The following is a 16431-nucleotide window of genomic DNA, read 5'->3' as shown; positions in this document are numbered from 1 at the left end:
GTTAATAAAATATGCATGACTTGCTTTTACTTGTCAGCCTTTCTCTCTCCTTTCTAACTAGGGGTTGAAGAGTTTTCTTTCCTGTTTTAATTACATGCCCTTTTTAAGTGAATGCTTTTGGGTACAGGGTAATTATAGTTGTCCTTCACTGTACTGGATATTAAAAATTCCGTACGGCTTTTCCCATCTGACCCAATTTTATAACCTCATTTAAGCAAAAGACAAGCTATTTCATTTAATGTGGGAAAGAACCATTTTGGGAGATATTGCAGCTTAATGGCCTGTTGATTAAAGTGAGGTTTGTAAAGCTATGCTATGTAATGGCAGTTACATATTGACACACAGGTGTGTTTTGTTGGAATGGATACCACACAGGTTTATAGCCCAGATGTAGTGTTTCAGATATTTACTTGTGATGGATCTCTTCTAGATAGCTGTTAAAGACCGCCTAGTACATGTCCACATTTCATGGAAAAATCATCCATTTCAGGCAAAGAGGATACACATTTCTGTAAATTCAGGTTTGATTCGTTTCTCTGTAGATCCCATATAACATTACTGTGCTAGTGACCATACGGAGAGAATTAAGTACATTTGTATTGTCAAAAATGTATGTACGCAAGTATTTTTGCTTTTTACCATTTTCCTTTTACTTTTTTCTTTTCTCATCTGAATCGCATGAAAAATCAAATAAGTTCCTCTTTTGGCTAAATATTTGCCATAATTATTTGTTAGTTGCATAATACATTTGACCTGCACTCTGTAACTTTTCAGTAACTGACACGTGGACATATTCAGTACTTTTTTTTTTTGTGCCCTTTTCTGCGAATAGCTGAAAATGTGGAGGAGGGTGTGCCACCTATTGTGGTAAAGTGGAAACGTGGCCTTGTCTTGCCTTGTACTCGTGAGCTGCCTGTGCAATCACAGCTACTTGTGGCTAGAAGCTGCACATTATACCGCTATGTAAGCACTCCACTCGCAGGATAGGAATAGCTGGCTGACCATAAGGGACAAGTAAAGAGCACGCTTAGGGTGTTGTATCCTTTTTCTGCCTGATAAAATGCAGCGTGATGGGATGGAGACGTCAGTAAAAAGATTCAAGGACAGGAGAGATTGGCGGGACAGATTAGGAAGACAGTAATTCACTTTAATAGACTGAAAATGAAGATGACGCGTTAAGTATTCTTCATATTCTCAGCTATTCCAGGCCTTTGCTCTGAAGTTTGCCTTTCTATATGAAAGAGCAATATGATACACTGTACGTGAAAACTTCTGAAACTGTTTTAGCCACGGGTGTCGCTTTTAAAATTGCTGTTCTCTTGGTAATTGAAGGCTATAAAAAATTAAATTATTTTCTTTTTAGCACTCATATCGGTAACATAACCATCGATGCACTTAGTGTTCTGTCTGGTTGGTGGTTTTTTTTTAATGACTTTGTTAAATAACGGGAACAAAGGAGCAGCAGCAGGAACATCTGAGCTGCTTTTTGTGTTACAAAATGTAAGACTTGAACAAAGAGGGCTAAATAAGTAACCCCTCCTCTGATGCCCTGCGGTTCTCTATAGCATAACTGTTTAGTTAAGTCACATGGCTTGATTCCTTCTTTTTTCCCTGGAGAAAGAAGGCAGGCCAAAGTTTTTGTGCCTTAGTTTATAATCTGTTTGCCTAGAAACCATATTCTTGAAAGAAGATATTTGTCCTGTTAATTGCATCCTGGAGCCAAATGACTTAATTTTAAGGACTGGGACTCCCAGAGTCTCCATTCAGTCATACACTATTTGTTCATGTTTTTGTTAGAGGTACATTAATTCTTCAAGGTGAAAATCGGATGGTCTTAAACGTAATCCTTTCCGTTTCTGGTTTTGTGTTTTTTTTTATATTCCTTTCTCTTTTTTGTTCTTTCTACCCATCACTCCCTGATTTTCTTTTAGAAGTAAATAAATGTAGCCATGTTTGTGCAGTTGTAATAGTGCAAAATAAAGGCATATAAATGCAGTATTAGGTTATGCAGTAGCTAATTGATATTCTTGACAAGCTTTCCAGACTTCTACTTTCTTCCTCAGGTCAAGCAATACCGTTACTCTGCCATTCTTTCTGATCTACATCATCTGTTAGTGTTATCTTGGATTTTAAATCTGTTACTTTTGTACTTTAAACCAGTATTGCTTGACCTGATAATGCTTGTCCTAAAATATCAATTTAGTCTGAATACAAAAAGGTATTGCCTAAAACTGAAATGATCTTGAAGAAGAAAGGTTAGTTGTTTGGACATTTAAAAACAAGACATATATCTGCATGTCTTTGCCAGGTTCCCATATCCTACTTGATTTTTCACATAAGTGGTTAAACTGCAAGCAAAAGTTCTGTTATGATCTGTCGGTGAGCGCAGTGTCACTTTTAAGCTTCCTATCCAAGATCTTTAGCTTCCGATCCTGCATTGTGAAGCTGGCATGTCACCATGGGGTGAATGAGGGACCTGTAAATATATTTTAGTTCATTTGTGTACTTTGTACTGTGGAAAGATTGTCACTTTTTTTTTTTAAATACACACACGCCGAGTTTAGTCTAAAATGTGATGCCTATAAAGTATCTGAAGGATAAATTTGCACTCTGCATCATATATTTTTGTTGCAATACAGTTGACACACACACCGTTGTATCACCACCGTGATCATTTTACTTTGTTTAATAACTTTATGCATTATTCCTGAGCCTAATAGCACAAAGCACAAGAACCTTCCCAAGCCCCTCTCTAGGATTCTGAGCCAGAACATGTTTTTAGACTACCAATCCATCAATACCCTATTCATTCATACACACGAGGTACATCATGTGGCCTCTTGTCTGGGAGTATAGGCTTGAGAAACACTGACCTATATCATGACACTTACAATATTGCTTTTGGTTGTTGCTCCTGGAAAGGATGCAGCAGCATTTACAAGGGTTAAAGTATCAGAGCTCGGTTGTAAAATCGTAGTTGGAAAATGTGTTTCATACCCCAACACAGTTGTCAATATTTCCCCCAAATGGAACACTGTTAGAGTTTCACAATGTAGTATGTTGCTAATGGGACAGTAGATGTAAATGCTCTTGTCAGCCGCATTTTGCTCAAAAGGATCTAATCTTTTCCTTTCACTCATTTATTTTTAACGAGAATACAATTATACACTAGTCATGTCCTTAGCAGGACCTTTGTATGTTCCTTCTTTATTGACCCTGTTTCCCTTTTTTTTTTCCCCCACAGATGATGAAATTTGCCTGGGATAATTATAAGCGTTATGCATGGGGATTAAATGAACTGAAGCCTGTACAGAAACAAGGGCATTCAAGTAATTTGTTTGGTAAGTAGCACATAATCCTATAATTTGTTGCTAGCCAGATAGCATGAATACGGTATTTAAAGATCCAGTCACGTCTGTATAGGATTTATTTATTGTTTTTGTACAGGAGGCTGCATGGCGTTTATATGTGTTGCTCCCTTTCTAATATAAGCAAAGCATGCTTTTTGTGGTAGTGCTCCAAAAAAATACCAGCGCCCAGTGATAGAAGGAAAAGGCTACCTGCTACTCATGAGAATGTGTTGGGATGCACACTTTATTCTCCATATCCGTGTGTTTGAATACGGCTGGACCAGAACTGCTGTGATAGGATTACAGACAAGTGTATTTAGAAGCACAATGAAGGGTCCAGGGTCTGTGGGAGCTGTTCAATCTACTGTACATCAGAAATGACCAGCTCCAGGGCTACAAACAGATAAGGTGCAGCCAACAACATACTGTAACTATGCATCTTGCGCCTCTGTTATTGAGATGTTAATTGCATTTGGCTTTGAAGGATTTTTATAACATTGCAGACTTCAAGGCCTGAAGTTGGCTATTCCTAGCTAGCCTAAAGGGGAACTTGCATCAACACATACAAATACTCTGTTAAATCTGAAATGTATTTTTAAACCGTTCTCGTGTAGATCTGTCAAACCGTTCTCCTTTCTGCTTTGTTGTTTTACAATACAAGTTTACCTACCTGTTTCCCCTGTCTTAGGAATGGATAAAAAAAAATCACTAAAGCTCTTAGACGTACACAGAGCAGCTGTTGCTCAATCCTTATTGACCAGAAATAAGGAGCCTTGTTTTCGACATAATTATTTTTGTAAAGTGGAACAAAAGATAAAGTGCTAACCAAAGCAAGGGGCCCCCCCATTATTTAAAAAAAAAAAAAAAATTGTCACAAAGGGAAAGAAGGGAAATTATTTTTCGTTAATGTTGGAGTTGCATAAAAGCATGCAATATAGTAACCCCGCCCCCCCCAGCCTTTGCCCCCTCCCCCCCAACTAATCAATAAAGATGTGCTAAATTCTAATTCGTCAGTTTACTACATGGAAGAGGTGTATCCTATAAACAAGCTAAACATGCATAAAAATGTACATGATTTGTAAAACTTTCTGCATCAAACTAAGAAAAATATTTGTCCTTGCGTTGTCTTTGCTGTGTACCTGGTGTCTTAGGCCCATATTCACTAAAGGGTGGTACGCTGTAGCACACATTAACTCCCATTTAAGTGAATTGGAGTTAAATGTGCTAAAGCATATCAACCTTTAGAGAATATGGGCTTTAGCTTCTGACGTTCCTGCCAATGTCACAGTATTGGGTCCCACATACAATAGTAGGCAAAAGTTGTACGAATCTGTTGACAAAAAAAAATCAAAGAAAAAAAAATCCCTTTCAATGAGATTTTTCTTCAAATGTAACACATTCGGCCAGATTGGTTTGGAGCCGAATAGTTTGACACTTGCCTCGGTACAGTGGCACAATGTCGTGTATTTCATTGCTATGAATGTTTTGTGCCTGTGCTAGTGGAGATTTACACAGAGGTTTACTTGCAAAATAAAAACACTATAAAAGAGGTGCACACCTACAAAACAGAAATAAAATAATCTTAACAGTGACCTTCCTCGGTCTATTGAGTTGTTTTACCTTTCCTACCGTTTATGATCTGTTTTTTCACTCCCAATTCTCTTTAGCCTTAGGTGTGTTCTTTATGCCAGAAGTAGAGCTCAGAATGGCTTAAAAGTTTAAGACAAATGAACCTTTTCTTAAAATGTCTTAGTAAGGGGTTTATCACTGCCAGGAAGGAATCGGTACTAAAAGTTATGGCTATTTTTTCTTCTCCTGTGAAACAATTATTCACACTGAGGTTTTCCAGCTTGAGTGCTTTACTAGAGATCTCAAAAGTATTGTCATGGCGTGCTGTATTGTTGCCCATTGCTATGTTTATAATGTGTTGGGTAATTTGCTGCACTTACAATTATCGGCAGTCTTTGCTGCTTCGCATTAATACAAGTAAATAATTCATCTAGACCTTTTAAAAAATATATATTTAGCCGTACATTTCAATTTTCTGTATGCCTTCGCACAGCCAGGCTGTGAGCCACTAAAGCACAAACCAGTGAAGATGACATTTTCTCTTACGTTCAATATAAACCCCAGTGCCGCCCACTTTGCTGCCATGAGTGGTCAAGTAAGTCCTATGCTGCCTTTGTTAATCCTAGTTAGAGTACTCTACAGCAGGGGGGTGCAAGGTTTTTTTCCTACGCCACCCTGCCAGCTTTTTCCCTGTCTCCGCGCACCGGCTCCGGCGTCGGCTCTGACAGCATGACGTCACATTGCCATAGCAGTGTGACGTCGCATGACCCATGATGCCGCGTTGCCATGGCGACGCGTCTAAGAAGCCACCGGAGCCAAGGTCAAGTTTACACAGGCCTTCGCCGCTCCACCGGCACTTAATTTAAGTGCCTTTGGGAAGCGCGCGGGGCCTCTGTAAACCCTGCGCCCCCCGCAGTTTGCGCACCGCTGCTCTACAGATCCAGACAAAAGGGCCTAAAATAGCAACGCTAAAAAAGTAATTGCAGACAGTTATGGTTAGAGTGAGATGTTTGTGACATGTTCTGTCCTGGTCCTCAGCACAACATGCAGACTATGTACACCAGTTTTTGTGTTCTAAGGAGACCGCGGTTATCTCTACCAGGTTTGTCTTTGTCCTGCTTTCCTTGTCTCGTTCTAAAACGGACATAAGCAAACCTGCTTCTGATTCGTGCCTGGGCAAATCTAGATACATTTACAGAGCCTAGTTCTCAACATCCCCAGCCTGGGATAGGTGAGTTATATCTGCAAGATTTTACCTGTAAATTCATACATCACAATTATTTGAATAGCATGCAAATTTGTAATGTGAGATTTGCTCATTTGTAAATCTGTGCAATATGCAAAGACCAAGCAAAATTGCTACGCTAACACATTTTGCATGGTTTGGGCTTGGGAGTCCTCTTCAGTGTGTTTTTCAATGCTATTGTTCTTTACTGCTTAAGTCTGTTCTTGCATTTTAATGAATAGGCCCCAGAACTTGTAAACATGCCCTCCCTAACTCTTGTACCATTAGGGAATAGACGTGAGGGTTAACATACTCTTGATGTCGGTCCAGTAGCCAGCAGGCTGCTGGAACTTCTGCAACTCATTTCTGCCACTTTGCGTGCAGTGAGTCTGTTATACTTATGTAGCCACCTTCATGAATTACATGCCCCACTCGCATGAATATATTTTTACAAATTGTACTGTATGCTGATTACTTGCTTGCTCACTTAAATAATATATTAAAGTTTTCATTATTAAGCTAAGTTGGGAATAGGAATTGGTATAGATGCATGTCCTCTGTTTCAAGTGACTGGTGAATTCAGGTCAGACATTGAAAAGCCAGAAGATGACTGAGCCTTAATTTGAATGTCTTGGTGTCCGTGAACCATTTTGGACAGCGTTAGATTAAAGCAGCAGTGCTGGTCAAAATGGCTGTGCTTTTTTTTTTAACATCATTGAGAAGGAGGTGAAGAGCTCTGTTTTCAGCTCTGTGGAATGATTTGGTTATCGAGATACTTACAGTTTTAGGTGCCGGAGCGCTTCCTGGTTTTGTTTAATAGCTGCCAGCGGCCTTCCAATAGGAAGCTGCAACGTAATCGACGTAAACGTAGCGACTTCCAATTGGTAGGTGGTTTTGCAGTCATAATGTCTCCCCAGGATGAGGTAAATCGACAGCTAATACTTTAAGTATCTGGGATAATGAGGGGTCCCTAGAGTAAAAAATAGAGCAGTTCAAATCATGGTAAAATAAATATGGAGGAATGAGGGGAAAAAAGCGCAGCAGAGATTGCTACTATAACATGGTGGCACAGAAGGCTTTTCTTTTGTTAATTCTATATATATATATATATATATATATATATACATACACACACACACACACACACACACACACACACACACACACACACACACACACACACACACACACTTTTACTGCACCATTTGAAAAATGTCTCGACGTTGCATTGGGAAGAAAAAGGTTATCCAAAAGACCTCCAGCAACAAATCTGAGAACTTGCCAAAGCAAGTCAGAAGATGGGGCTCCATATGAATCTCCGCAAGACCAAAGTGATTAACAAAATTGTGCAAAGATCAAAATCAATGAAATCGAGCTAGACGAGATTGAATATGCTGTTCAAATGTCTCATCTCTATATAGTTAATATAATCTTTCTTCTATTAAATAATTTTCACTAGATTACAATATCATTAATATTCATTGTGCTCGTTGAAAATACTTGTCTTCATTGACATATGATAGGAGGCCTATTGTGATATGAGATATATTTAGTACATATCTGATTGTTTTGCTTATATTAATGCTTTCTATAATTAATGTTCTAAGTATCAAGCTCAAACTCTAGAAGGTACATTTAATAATTAAATGTTTTCTACAACTCCAGTTAGATAATGCTGGATTTGGAATTATAATACATTCCCTGTTGGTTGCATTTCATACTAACTCAAACCATAGTGCAATTGTTGCAACAAATATTTCATCAGATAAAAATGTACATTTTTTTTCTTGATTTGATCTTTTAATATGTAGCCTATAAGGTTTTCCTTCATGAGTTTAAGCATTTTTACTTTTAAACTTTGAGAGGAAATAATGGCAGATATGACAATGTGTGGCTAGCTCTGCGTAGTTGCTAATGTGTCTTTGTGTCCTTTTAATATTTGTAGAACATTGTACCATTACGGGCAACATTATGGTACCAGCATTTCTGACATGATTAACACCATTGTCATATGATACATTGTATGTCTATATTTATATAGCGTCATTAATGTACATAGCGCTTCACAGTAGTAATACATGTGGTAATCAAATAAATAACAATATAAATAACAGATCATGGGAATAAGTGCTTTAGACATAAAAGTAACATTAAGGAAGAGGAGTCCCTGCTACGAGGAGCTTACAGTCTAATTGGTAGGTAGGGAGAACGTACAAAGACAGTAGGAGGGAGTTCTGGTAAGTGCGTCTGCAGGGGGCCAAGCTTTATGTATCATGTGTTCAGAATATCCACAGTGCTATTCATATGCTTCTTTAAGCAAGTGTGTCTTAAGGTGGGTGTTAAAGGTGGATAGAGGGGGTGCTAGTCGGTTACTGAGGGGAAGGGCATTCCAGAGGTGTGGGGCAGTCAGTGAAAAAGGTTTAAGGCAGGAGAGGGCTTTAGATACAAAGGGGGTAGAGAGAAGACATCATTGAGAAGACCGCAAGAGTCTGGATGGTGCATAACGAGAAATTAGGGTTGAGATGTAAGGAAGGGCAGAAGAGTGTAAAGCTTTAAAAGTGAGGAGAAGAATTGAGTGTGAGATGCGGGATTTGATCGGAAGCCAGGAGAGGGATTTCATGAGGGGAGATGCTGAGACAGATCTAGGAAAGAGTAGAGTGATTCTGGCAGCAGCATTTAGGATAGATTGTAGGGGAGACAGGTGAGCTACATTAAAATTATAATTGAAAATTATTACCAAACTCATTACTTCATACTATTTCACTTTCCTTATAATATCATAAACGAGGTGCGTTACTTTGGCCTAGGGGTCAGTTGTGATCCTTTAATAAACGTTTTCATTTTTGCTTTGTGATGCCTCCCCTGATTACTATTGGCAGTGCTCTGCCTTATTTTCTATTTCTATATATTTGTGTTTGAAACTAAACATTGGTCTGTGACATAAGGATGAAGAATTTAAAATGGCACTGGACTGTAAATCGCAAGAAGAAATGACCGTTCTTGGACAACGATGATGCTCGACTGGATTCCAAGGGAAAATAAGACCAAGACGATGGCCAAAGTAAGAAGTAGGGATGAAATCAGAAAATATGTTCGAGCAACATGGAGAAGACTTGCAAACGCAATACCTGGAAGATCATTGGGGAGGTCTTCACCCAGCAGTAGATCGACGAGGGCTGGAGAACATTGATATATATTTATAGGAATAATCAGATTACATACTTAAATTATTGCCATAAAAAGCAGAAAATTGACTTTGTTAGAACGATTGTCACACTTAAAGTAGACAGCTCTACTTATTTGTTTTGTGAAAAATTTGATGTTCTTTTTCAGTCAGCTGCTTCTTGTCCTACTGTTTCATTTATTTGGCCAATGATGGTTTAACACAGGCCTGCACAACATACGGCCCGCGGGCCGCATGCGGCCGCCTGGCCTCTCTGTGCGGCCCGCGATGACTCCGGCCGGGCGCCAGTTAATTAAATAAATAATAATAATAAAAAAAAAAGTTTAAAAAAATGGCGGCGATTCATCTCCCCTCCTCCCTCCCCCACCCCTCCTCCCTCCCCCACCCCTCTTCCCTCCCCCACCCCTCCTCCCTCCCCCACCCCTCCTCCCTCCCCCACCCCTCCTCCCTCCCTCTCCCCCCTCCCCCCCCTTCCTCCTCCCTCTCTGCCCCCGGGTTTTGCGGTGCGCGGGGGCAGCAGCAGCATGAGGAGGATGCGGCAGCCGTGAGTATTTTTTTTTTTCAATAGCTGGATGCCGTGGAGGTCAGAGCATGCCGGGGGCGGGGCTTAGTACCGGGGAGAGAGGATGTGCTGAGCTGATCTAAGAGAGGTGTGTGTGAGAGAAAAACGGGCTGGTGGGGGGGTGGGTGTGAAAAACGGGCTGGTGGGTGGGGGTGAAAAACGGGCTGGTGGGGGGTGGGTGTGAAAAACGGGCTGGTGGGGTGGTGGGTGTGAAAAACGGTCTGGGGGGGTGGGTGTGAATAACGGGCTGGTGTGGGGTGGGTGTGAAAAACGGGCTGGTGTGGGGTGGGTGTGAGAAATGGGCTGGTGGGGGGTGGGTGTGAGAAACGGGCTTGTGGGGGGGTGGGTGTGAAAAACGGGCTGGTGGGGGGGTGGGTGTGAAAAACGGGCTGGTGGGGGGGCCGGCTGCTGACGTGAGGGGGGGGGCTGCTGACATGTGAGGGGGGGGGTGCTGACATGTATGGGGGGGCTGCTGATGTGAGGTGCAGGGGGGGAAGTGATGTGAGTTGCAGGGGGAGGGTGTGATGTGAGTTGCAGGGGGGGAGAGAGTGTCATATTGAGGGGATGGGGAGAGTGTCATATTGTGGGGAGGGGGAGAGTGTCATATTGAGGGGAGGGGGAGAGTGTCATATTGAGGGAAGGGGGAGAGTGTCATTTAGGGGAGGGGGAGAGTGTCATATTGAGGGGAGGCGGAGAGTGTGTCATATTGAGGGGAGGGGAAGAGCGTGTCATTTAGGGGAGGGGGAGAGTCATATTGAGTGGAGGGAGAGAGAGAGTGTCATATTGAGGGGAGGGGGAGAGTCATATTGAGGGGGGAGAGTGTGTCATATTGAGGGGGGAGAGTGTGTCATATTGAGGGGAGGGGGAGAAAGTCATATTGAGGGGAGGGGGAGAGAGTCATATTGAGAGGAGGGGGAGAGAGTCACTGAGAGGAGGGGGAGAGTGTCATTTAGGGGAGGGGGAGAGAGTGTCATATTGAGGGAAGAGAGACATGGGGGGGATGCTGACTTGGGGGGGGGGGCTGTGGAGGGGTATTGTGTTTGATGTGGAGGGGGGTATTGTGTGTTTGATGTGGAGGGGGGTATTGTGTGGGTGAGGGGGAGAGATGGGGGTATGAGAGATAGATGGGGAGTATCGTAAAGGTTGATAGTGAGAGGTACTGGAGCAGAGATGATGATGATGCTTAACCCGTGCGGCCCAAATTTTTTTTCCTTGGAGCAGTTCGGCCCTTCTCACTTTACGAGTTGGCCAGGCCTGGTTTAACAGATACTCTAGAATAATCACTTTTTTTTGTATTTTACTTTTCTTTGAGATCTTTGCCCTTTCCAAAGCTATATTGGTTTGATGTAGGAGATATGTCATTTAAATATTACGTGTCCGGGAGGTTAAAATGAACCTTTACCCAGAGCCATGTGCAGTATAAAAGTTACCACGGTAATCTCAGAAGCGAGAGTTTAGGAAAATCATGATTTTTAACACTAGAAAAATCTTTAATAAAATATGCTCAGGGGGCAAAATACAATTATTGTTTAACTTGTATAGGCTTCAGGGAGGTGGGGTGGGGGGCATGGGTGAGAATTGCTGCCTTAAATTCTAGAGCCAGTAGAATACCAAAAAGACAGAGAAATACATCGTAAATCAGAGAATCCTTTTAAATTATTCCCAGAAAATATGTAATAGGCAATTTTCCATACAGCAACAAAAATGTTTTTACTCAGAGGAAATAGCAACTATTATGTATACTCCACAGTAATCTAAACAAACTTGAAAGCAGATATCTACCTACGTACAAATATCCCCGGCAGATTTCTAATGTAACCAAATATGTTTTTAGTTGAGTACCTTGGGTTACTACTTTAACCCATTCTCTGCCAGCAACTGTTGCTGACCCCTGGCAGGGAGGGGATTAATTATCAGTTTTCTCTAGCAATGTTTTTATTGCTTGCTGCCAGTTTATACACAGTAAAGATTCATGTTTACAAGTAGGTATCTTTAGAGTGAAGAATCATAAAAAGCAGGTGTCAGCAGTGAGCCCGCCATCGCAGAGCAACGTGTTGCAGTCACGTCTCTACGTCACCGCCAACAGTTTCAGATGATCATTTAGTGTTTTTGCTGCTCGGGATGGGAAACGTGCGGGTTACAGTACTACACGCTATTATTTTCTGTCTGGAAAGTTGATTGTTTTATGACATGTAAACTTCTATCAGTACGACGAAGATGAAAGGTTTTGGGACACAATGTGAAAATATTTCTCGGAGGACGGACGTTTGAAGTTCATTGCAGTGTTGTTGGGGATTAAATCTGCGCTTGTATATTTAATGTTAAAGTTTACTGTGGTGAGATGACTAACTCTTTACCAATGAAAGCTTTGACAAATAGCACATGCAAAAAATCCAACACATTTCTGTGTAGTCGATAGTCCAAATAATGCTTAAAATCCCAACACGAAGGGCTAATTAGAGGAAGAGATCACTGGGACGAAATTAATATTAATCCATTAGAATTCCAATTTTCCTTTCATGTTTTGTATACACCCGAATGTTATGGTGGGTAAATAACGCAGGAAGAACCCAGTGAACAAAGAAACCACTTGCGTGCATCCACATGCCTCACACAGGGGTTTCTAGTTCATCCCTGTTTCTTAAACATCAAAATATATTTGAATGCCGACTCTGCAAACTGGATGTCCGCTGTTGACAGTGTATAAATAAAAATAGCCTTGTGTTTTTCAGTGTTGCGTAATATGCACACAATGTTCAACCTTTCCGACCATTAAATTGTGCATGGAAGCTACTTATTTGTTTTTTTTGTGTGCTTCATCCTAGCTCTGAGCTTTGAGCATTCAATTAATGATACCTTTCATTGACATAACAGGAAACCCATCACTTTTTGGAAATGCCTGTTTCCCATGCCTCAGCCCCAGGGAATATTATTTGGAATATTAAAATGATGGGATGCCTTTGAGGATGAACACACACAGTGGGTGTAACATTGACATTTTTCATGTATGATGGCAGTATGTCAGGGATGGAAAAATCCCACTGCAGTACGGACTTACCTGTCAAGTCACCAACTGACAACAGTGTGACGGAAAGCATGATCGGGTGCGCTGCTACTGGTCGAGGCGGTGATTGATTAGTCAGTCGGCACCGCACCGCTTTCCCTTACCCTTTCGGTTGATCGAGAAGTCGGGGGAGTGAGGCATATTGGTCCGGGACTCATACAATTTCTGGCCTAAAGTACTTCAATATTTGTCCACCGCTGCTTAGTGTGTGTGTGCGTGTGTGTGTGTGTGTGTGTCAGCAATGACCTCAAACACTCACTGAGGGAAAAAGTGACCTAATAGCAGCATTTTTAATAGGTTGAATGTAGGTTTTTGGCTTCATTAAAAAAAAAAAAAAAAAAAAAAAAAAGTGTTACTCCTATCTTCTATCTTTATTTGGTCTCTTAATTTAAAAATTCTTCAGAAATCTTTTTTGTGCATTATAAATCTGTAAAGTAATTACTATGCCATCACTAGCCAAACATGGAAAATGTCTGATAACATAAATGTGTTAGATTTAAAATGAAAGTTTTTGATTTTTCACAGGAATCTCATGAAGCCGATTTACGTTCATTTTTTTGTTTTATGGCCTACTTTGTGGTGCAGTCACACAGAGAGAGCAAAAAACACCAATTAAACCGCTTCTCCGTCAAAAAATAAAATATACAGTCTTTCCTTTATAAAAATCTTTCTTTTTTAGGGGGCACAAGTCTTTATATAGCTGAGCCACAAATGAACGTAGATCAATCCCGGTCATTGATATCCTACGAAAAAGAGTACTATCTGAAAGATAATGAAATTATAATACAATCCCATGCATCCCTTCCAAAGGGATGAACAAATATATTTATTTTTAAAATCAGAAATATCTATGTAGCCACTAATATTCATAGGCGTCTAAACATGGCTAACATCTAAGAGACTAGCCAGCATGTTGCGGGGACTAATCTTCAATAATGCCTAAAATATCAGAAAACCTAGGTCGCCACCAGGGAAAGACACACACATCCTGAACATGAAATGACTTATTTTATTGGGCTAAGCAAATATATGGTGCTTGTAAAGGTTAAACTCTCTAGCAAAAGAAATGTCAGTGTAGAATAACTTACATGGGTCTCTAAGAAAATTCACAAGGGTATCTATTTTTAAGTTCAGCTTTTTAAAGAAGCTGTATTTACAACTTGAGAATCACTGGAGCATTCATTCCTCAGTACGGTATGAGCCCCTTGATACTAAATCTGTGGTATATGCTATGCAGAGTAAGGCTTTAGTGCCTACGATTGAAAATCTAGTAAGCATAAGTTGCTTTAATACAGTAACTAATTTCAACACGGCTTTTGACAAACAAAAGATTCTAAACATGGGGAAGAAAAAATGGCTACTGTAGGTGATCATGTGGTCTGAAGACTTTGTGAATAAGCTTTAAGGAAATTAGTTTGAGTTCAAGTGAAATGTAAACTTTGTTGTTTTTACTTGTTACTAGAAAAGTGTTTAAAGGTCACTGCTGCATAACAAGCATATTAATAATAAATAAATCTATCCCTGCTTCTAAAAGTTATTTCATTCATCATTTTCAAGTTCAGTCTCCAGTTTGTAATCTTCAACTTGATTAATTACTTTGATTTCATGAAAGCAACGAGTCAGTGTGATTAATTAAAGCAGATACAAAGCAAGAGCGCTTTACCAAGAGAAGCAGCTTGTAAATTGTTTGAGTAAGCAAAATCTGGGGATATCTTCAAGATGGAAACGTGTTTAACGTCGTATATGAATATTAAATCACCACTGCTGAGAACTAGAGTATAAGGAAATACTGGTTACTTTTTTTTGTAGCTCAAAAACTGTTTGCTGTAAAAGGAAAAGCAAAAATCCAGGAAACATTGAGTTGTGCCAGTTTAAAAAGTGTGTGTGTGTATGTATGTATGTATGTATATATATATATATATATGTATATATATTCCCTTTAATATGTGCATCAATACAATCCACACAATGAGTAATTAGCTAAGTTGCCGATCGATCAAGATTCGGCTCAGGGGTTCACTAAATGGCTGTCAGTGCAGCAGAAGAGGACCAAAGATGCAAAGTTCTGTGGGGAAGATCATGTGACCAGGCAGTCACTAGATACAATTGGTGCACTGCTAGAGAGGGTAGGGCTCAAAATGGGGTGTGCCCGAGCCTGTTTCAGAAGAGGAAGGGGATGTGACTTTGTAAATAGTTGCTATAGAAACAAAAAATGCTTGTTACATTTTAATATATTACAAATGTAATTTCAGAGTTTTTTTTAAATGCTACAAGTATTTTCTCATACTACATAACTAATTTATTTAATTCCTTTTGCATACATTTTGTTACTGTTGCTTCACTTACATTATTTGGCTTTTAAATCTACAGTAGGTATGTGCAGCACGTAATACTTTGCTTTTAACATTCTTTGGTAGCATTTAGACTGATATATGGTTACACTAGTAAAGTCTTTTTATAGTAAAACCTTTTTTTTATCCAGAAAGCAATGTTTCGTGCATCTGTGGTGATAATACAAAAACCACAGCACAAAGATATCAACTGATTATTCACAATAGGACTTAATCTTCCTCTAAATTATTGATCTAACTAGAGAATCTTGGCTTTTAAAAAAAAAAAAAAAACTTATTATTATTTTTTTTTTTTATAACTTGTATTTTATTGATGAATATATGCATGGTATACATGAAAAACATTTCATGACAGTCTTATACAGAATAGCATATTGATTGCAATCGTTAGATTATATAATTGGTTCGCGCATATCGGGGTCGCACGGCTTTTCGAGCCCTACTCAGTCGCGCAATTTGGGATAATCAACATTAATATAGAAGGGAGGGGTAAAAAAATTTTTTTAAGGGGGCGAGAGCAGGTAGAGGAGATAGGGAGGGGAAGTGGAGCGGTACTAAACTTATTTTAAACTTCTCTGGCCTTTTCCTTTAGTTGGATGAATGCATCGTGTATAAAAAACTTTTTTTTACGTTTTTTATTTATATAATAGTATAGGAATAAAGTTTTGCTTCCAAGCTGTATACCGTCTGTTAGTGTGAAGGTCTTTATTGCATTAAAAGTATATTGGGAACAGGCCACCATGAAAAAGTCATGATCTTCGAGGCACTATCATGTTGGAAGACTGGCGGCATCCAAGTGCTGCGGGTCTTCCAGGGTCATGAAGATATGATCACTGGGTGTGTTGACCACGTGGTTGCGACTGGCCCGAGTAATGGGAACAGAAGTAGGTTTCGATAGTGTTTGACCACTCCACAGTCTCTCCCCCGCACCACCTCCCATTTAGAAAAGAAGCAAAAATAAGTATGATGTTCCCTGTACGTCATAATAGTTCCAGGAGTGCTGGTCCTCATGATGGGCACGGAATGTCGTAAGGGCACACTAAGGACTGTCCAGTTAATGGCAGCTACATGTGGATTAAGAAACTACTATTTTCTTGAAATTGTAATTTTCTTGCTTATTTCTTCA

At 40.0% G+C, this 16431-nt stretch overlaps 1 protein-coding gene across 1 annotated transcript in view; it reads left to right on the top strand.

The window, feature by feature from the left end:
* MAN1A1 (mannosidase alpha class 1A member 1) overlaps positions 1-16431 on the top strand; it is a 292996-nt gene that overhangs the window by 80389 nt on the left and 196176 nt on the right. Inside the window, exon 2 of the mRNA XM_075597752.1 lies at positions 3245-3341. Coding sequence (XP_075453867.1) covers positions 3245-3341 — 97 coding nt within the window. The remainder of the gene's footprint in view (positions 1-3244; positions 3342-16431) is intronic.

The sequence above is a fragment of the Ascaphus truei genome, chromosome 4, assembly GCF_040206685.1.
Source record: "Ascaphus truei isolate aAscTru1 chromosome 4, aAscTru1.hap1, whole genome shotgun sequence".
In the NCBI taxonomy this organism is placed as follows: Eukaryota; Metazoa; Chordata; class Amphibia; order Anura; family Ascaphidae; genus Ascaphus; species Ascaphus truei.
Note: the sequence above shows the minus strand (reverse complement) of the source record. Positions and strands in the feature narration are given on the sequence as shown.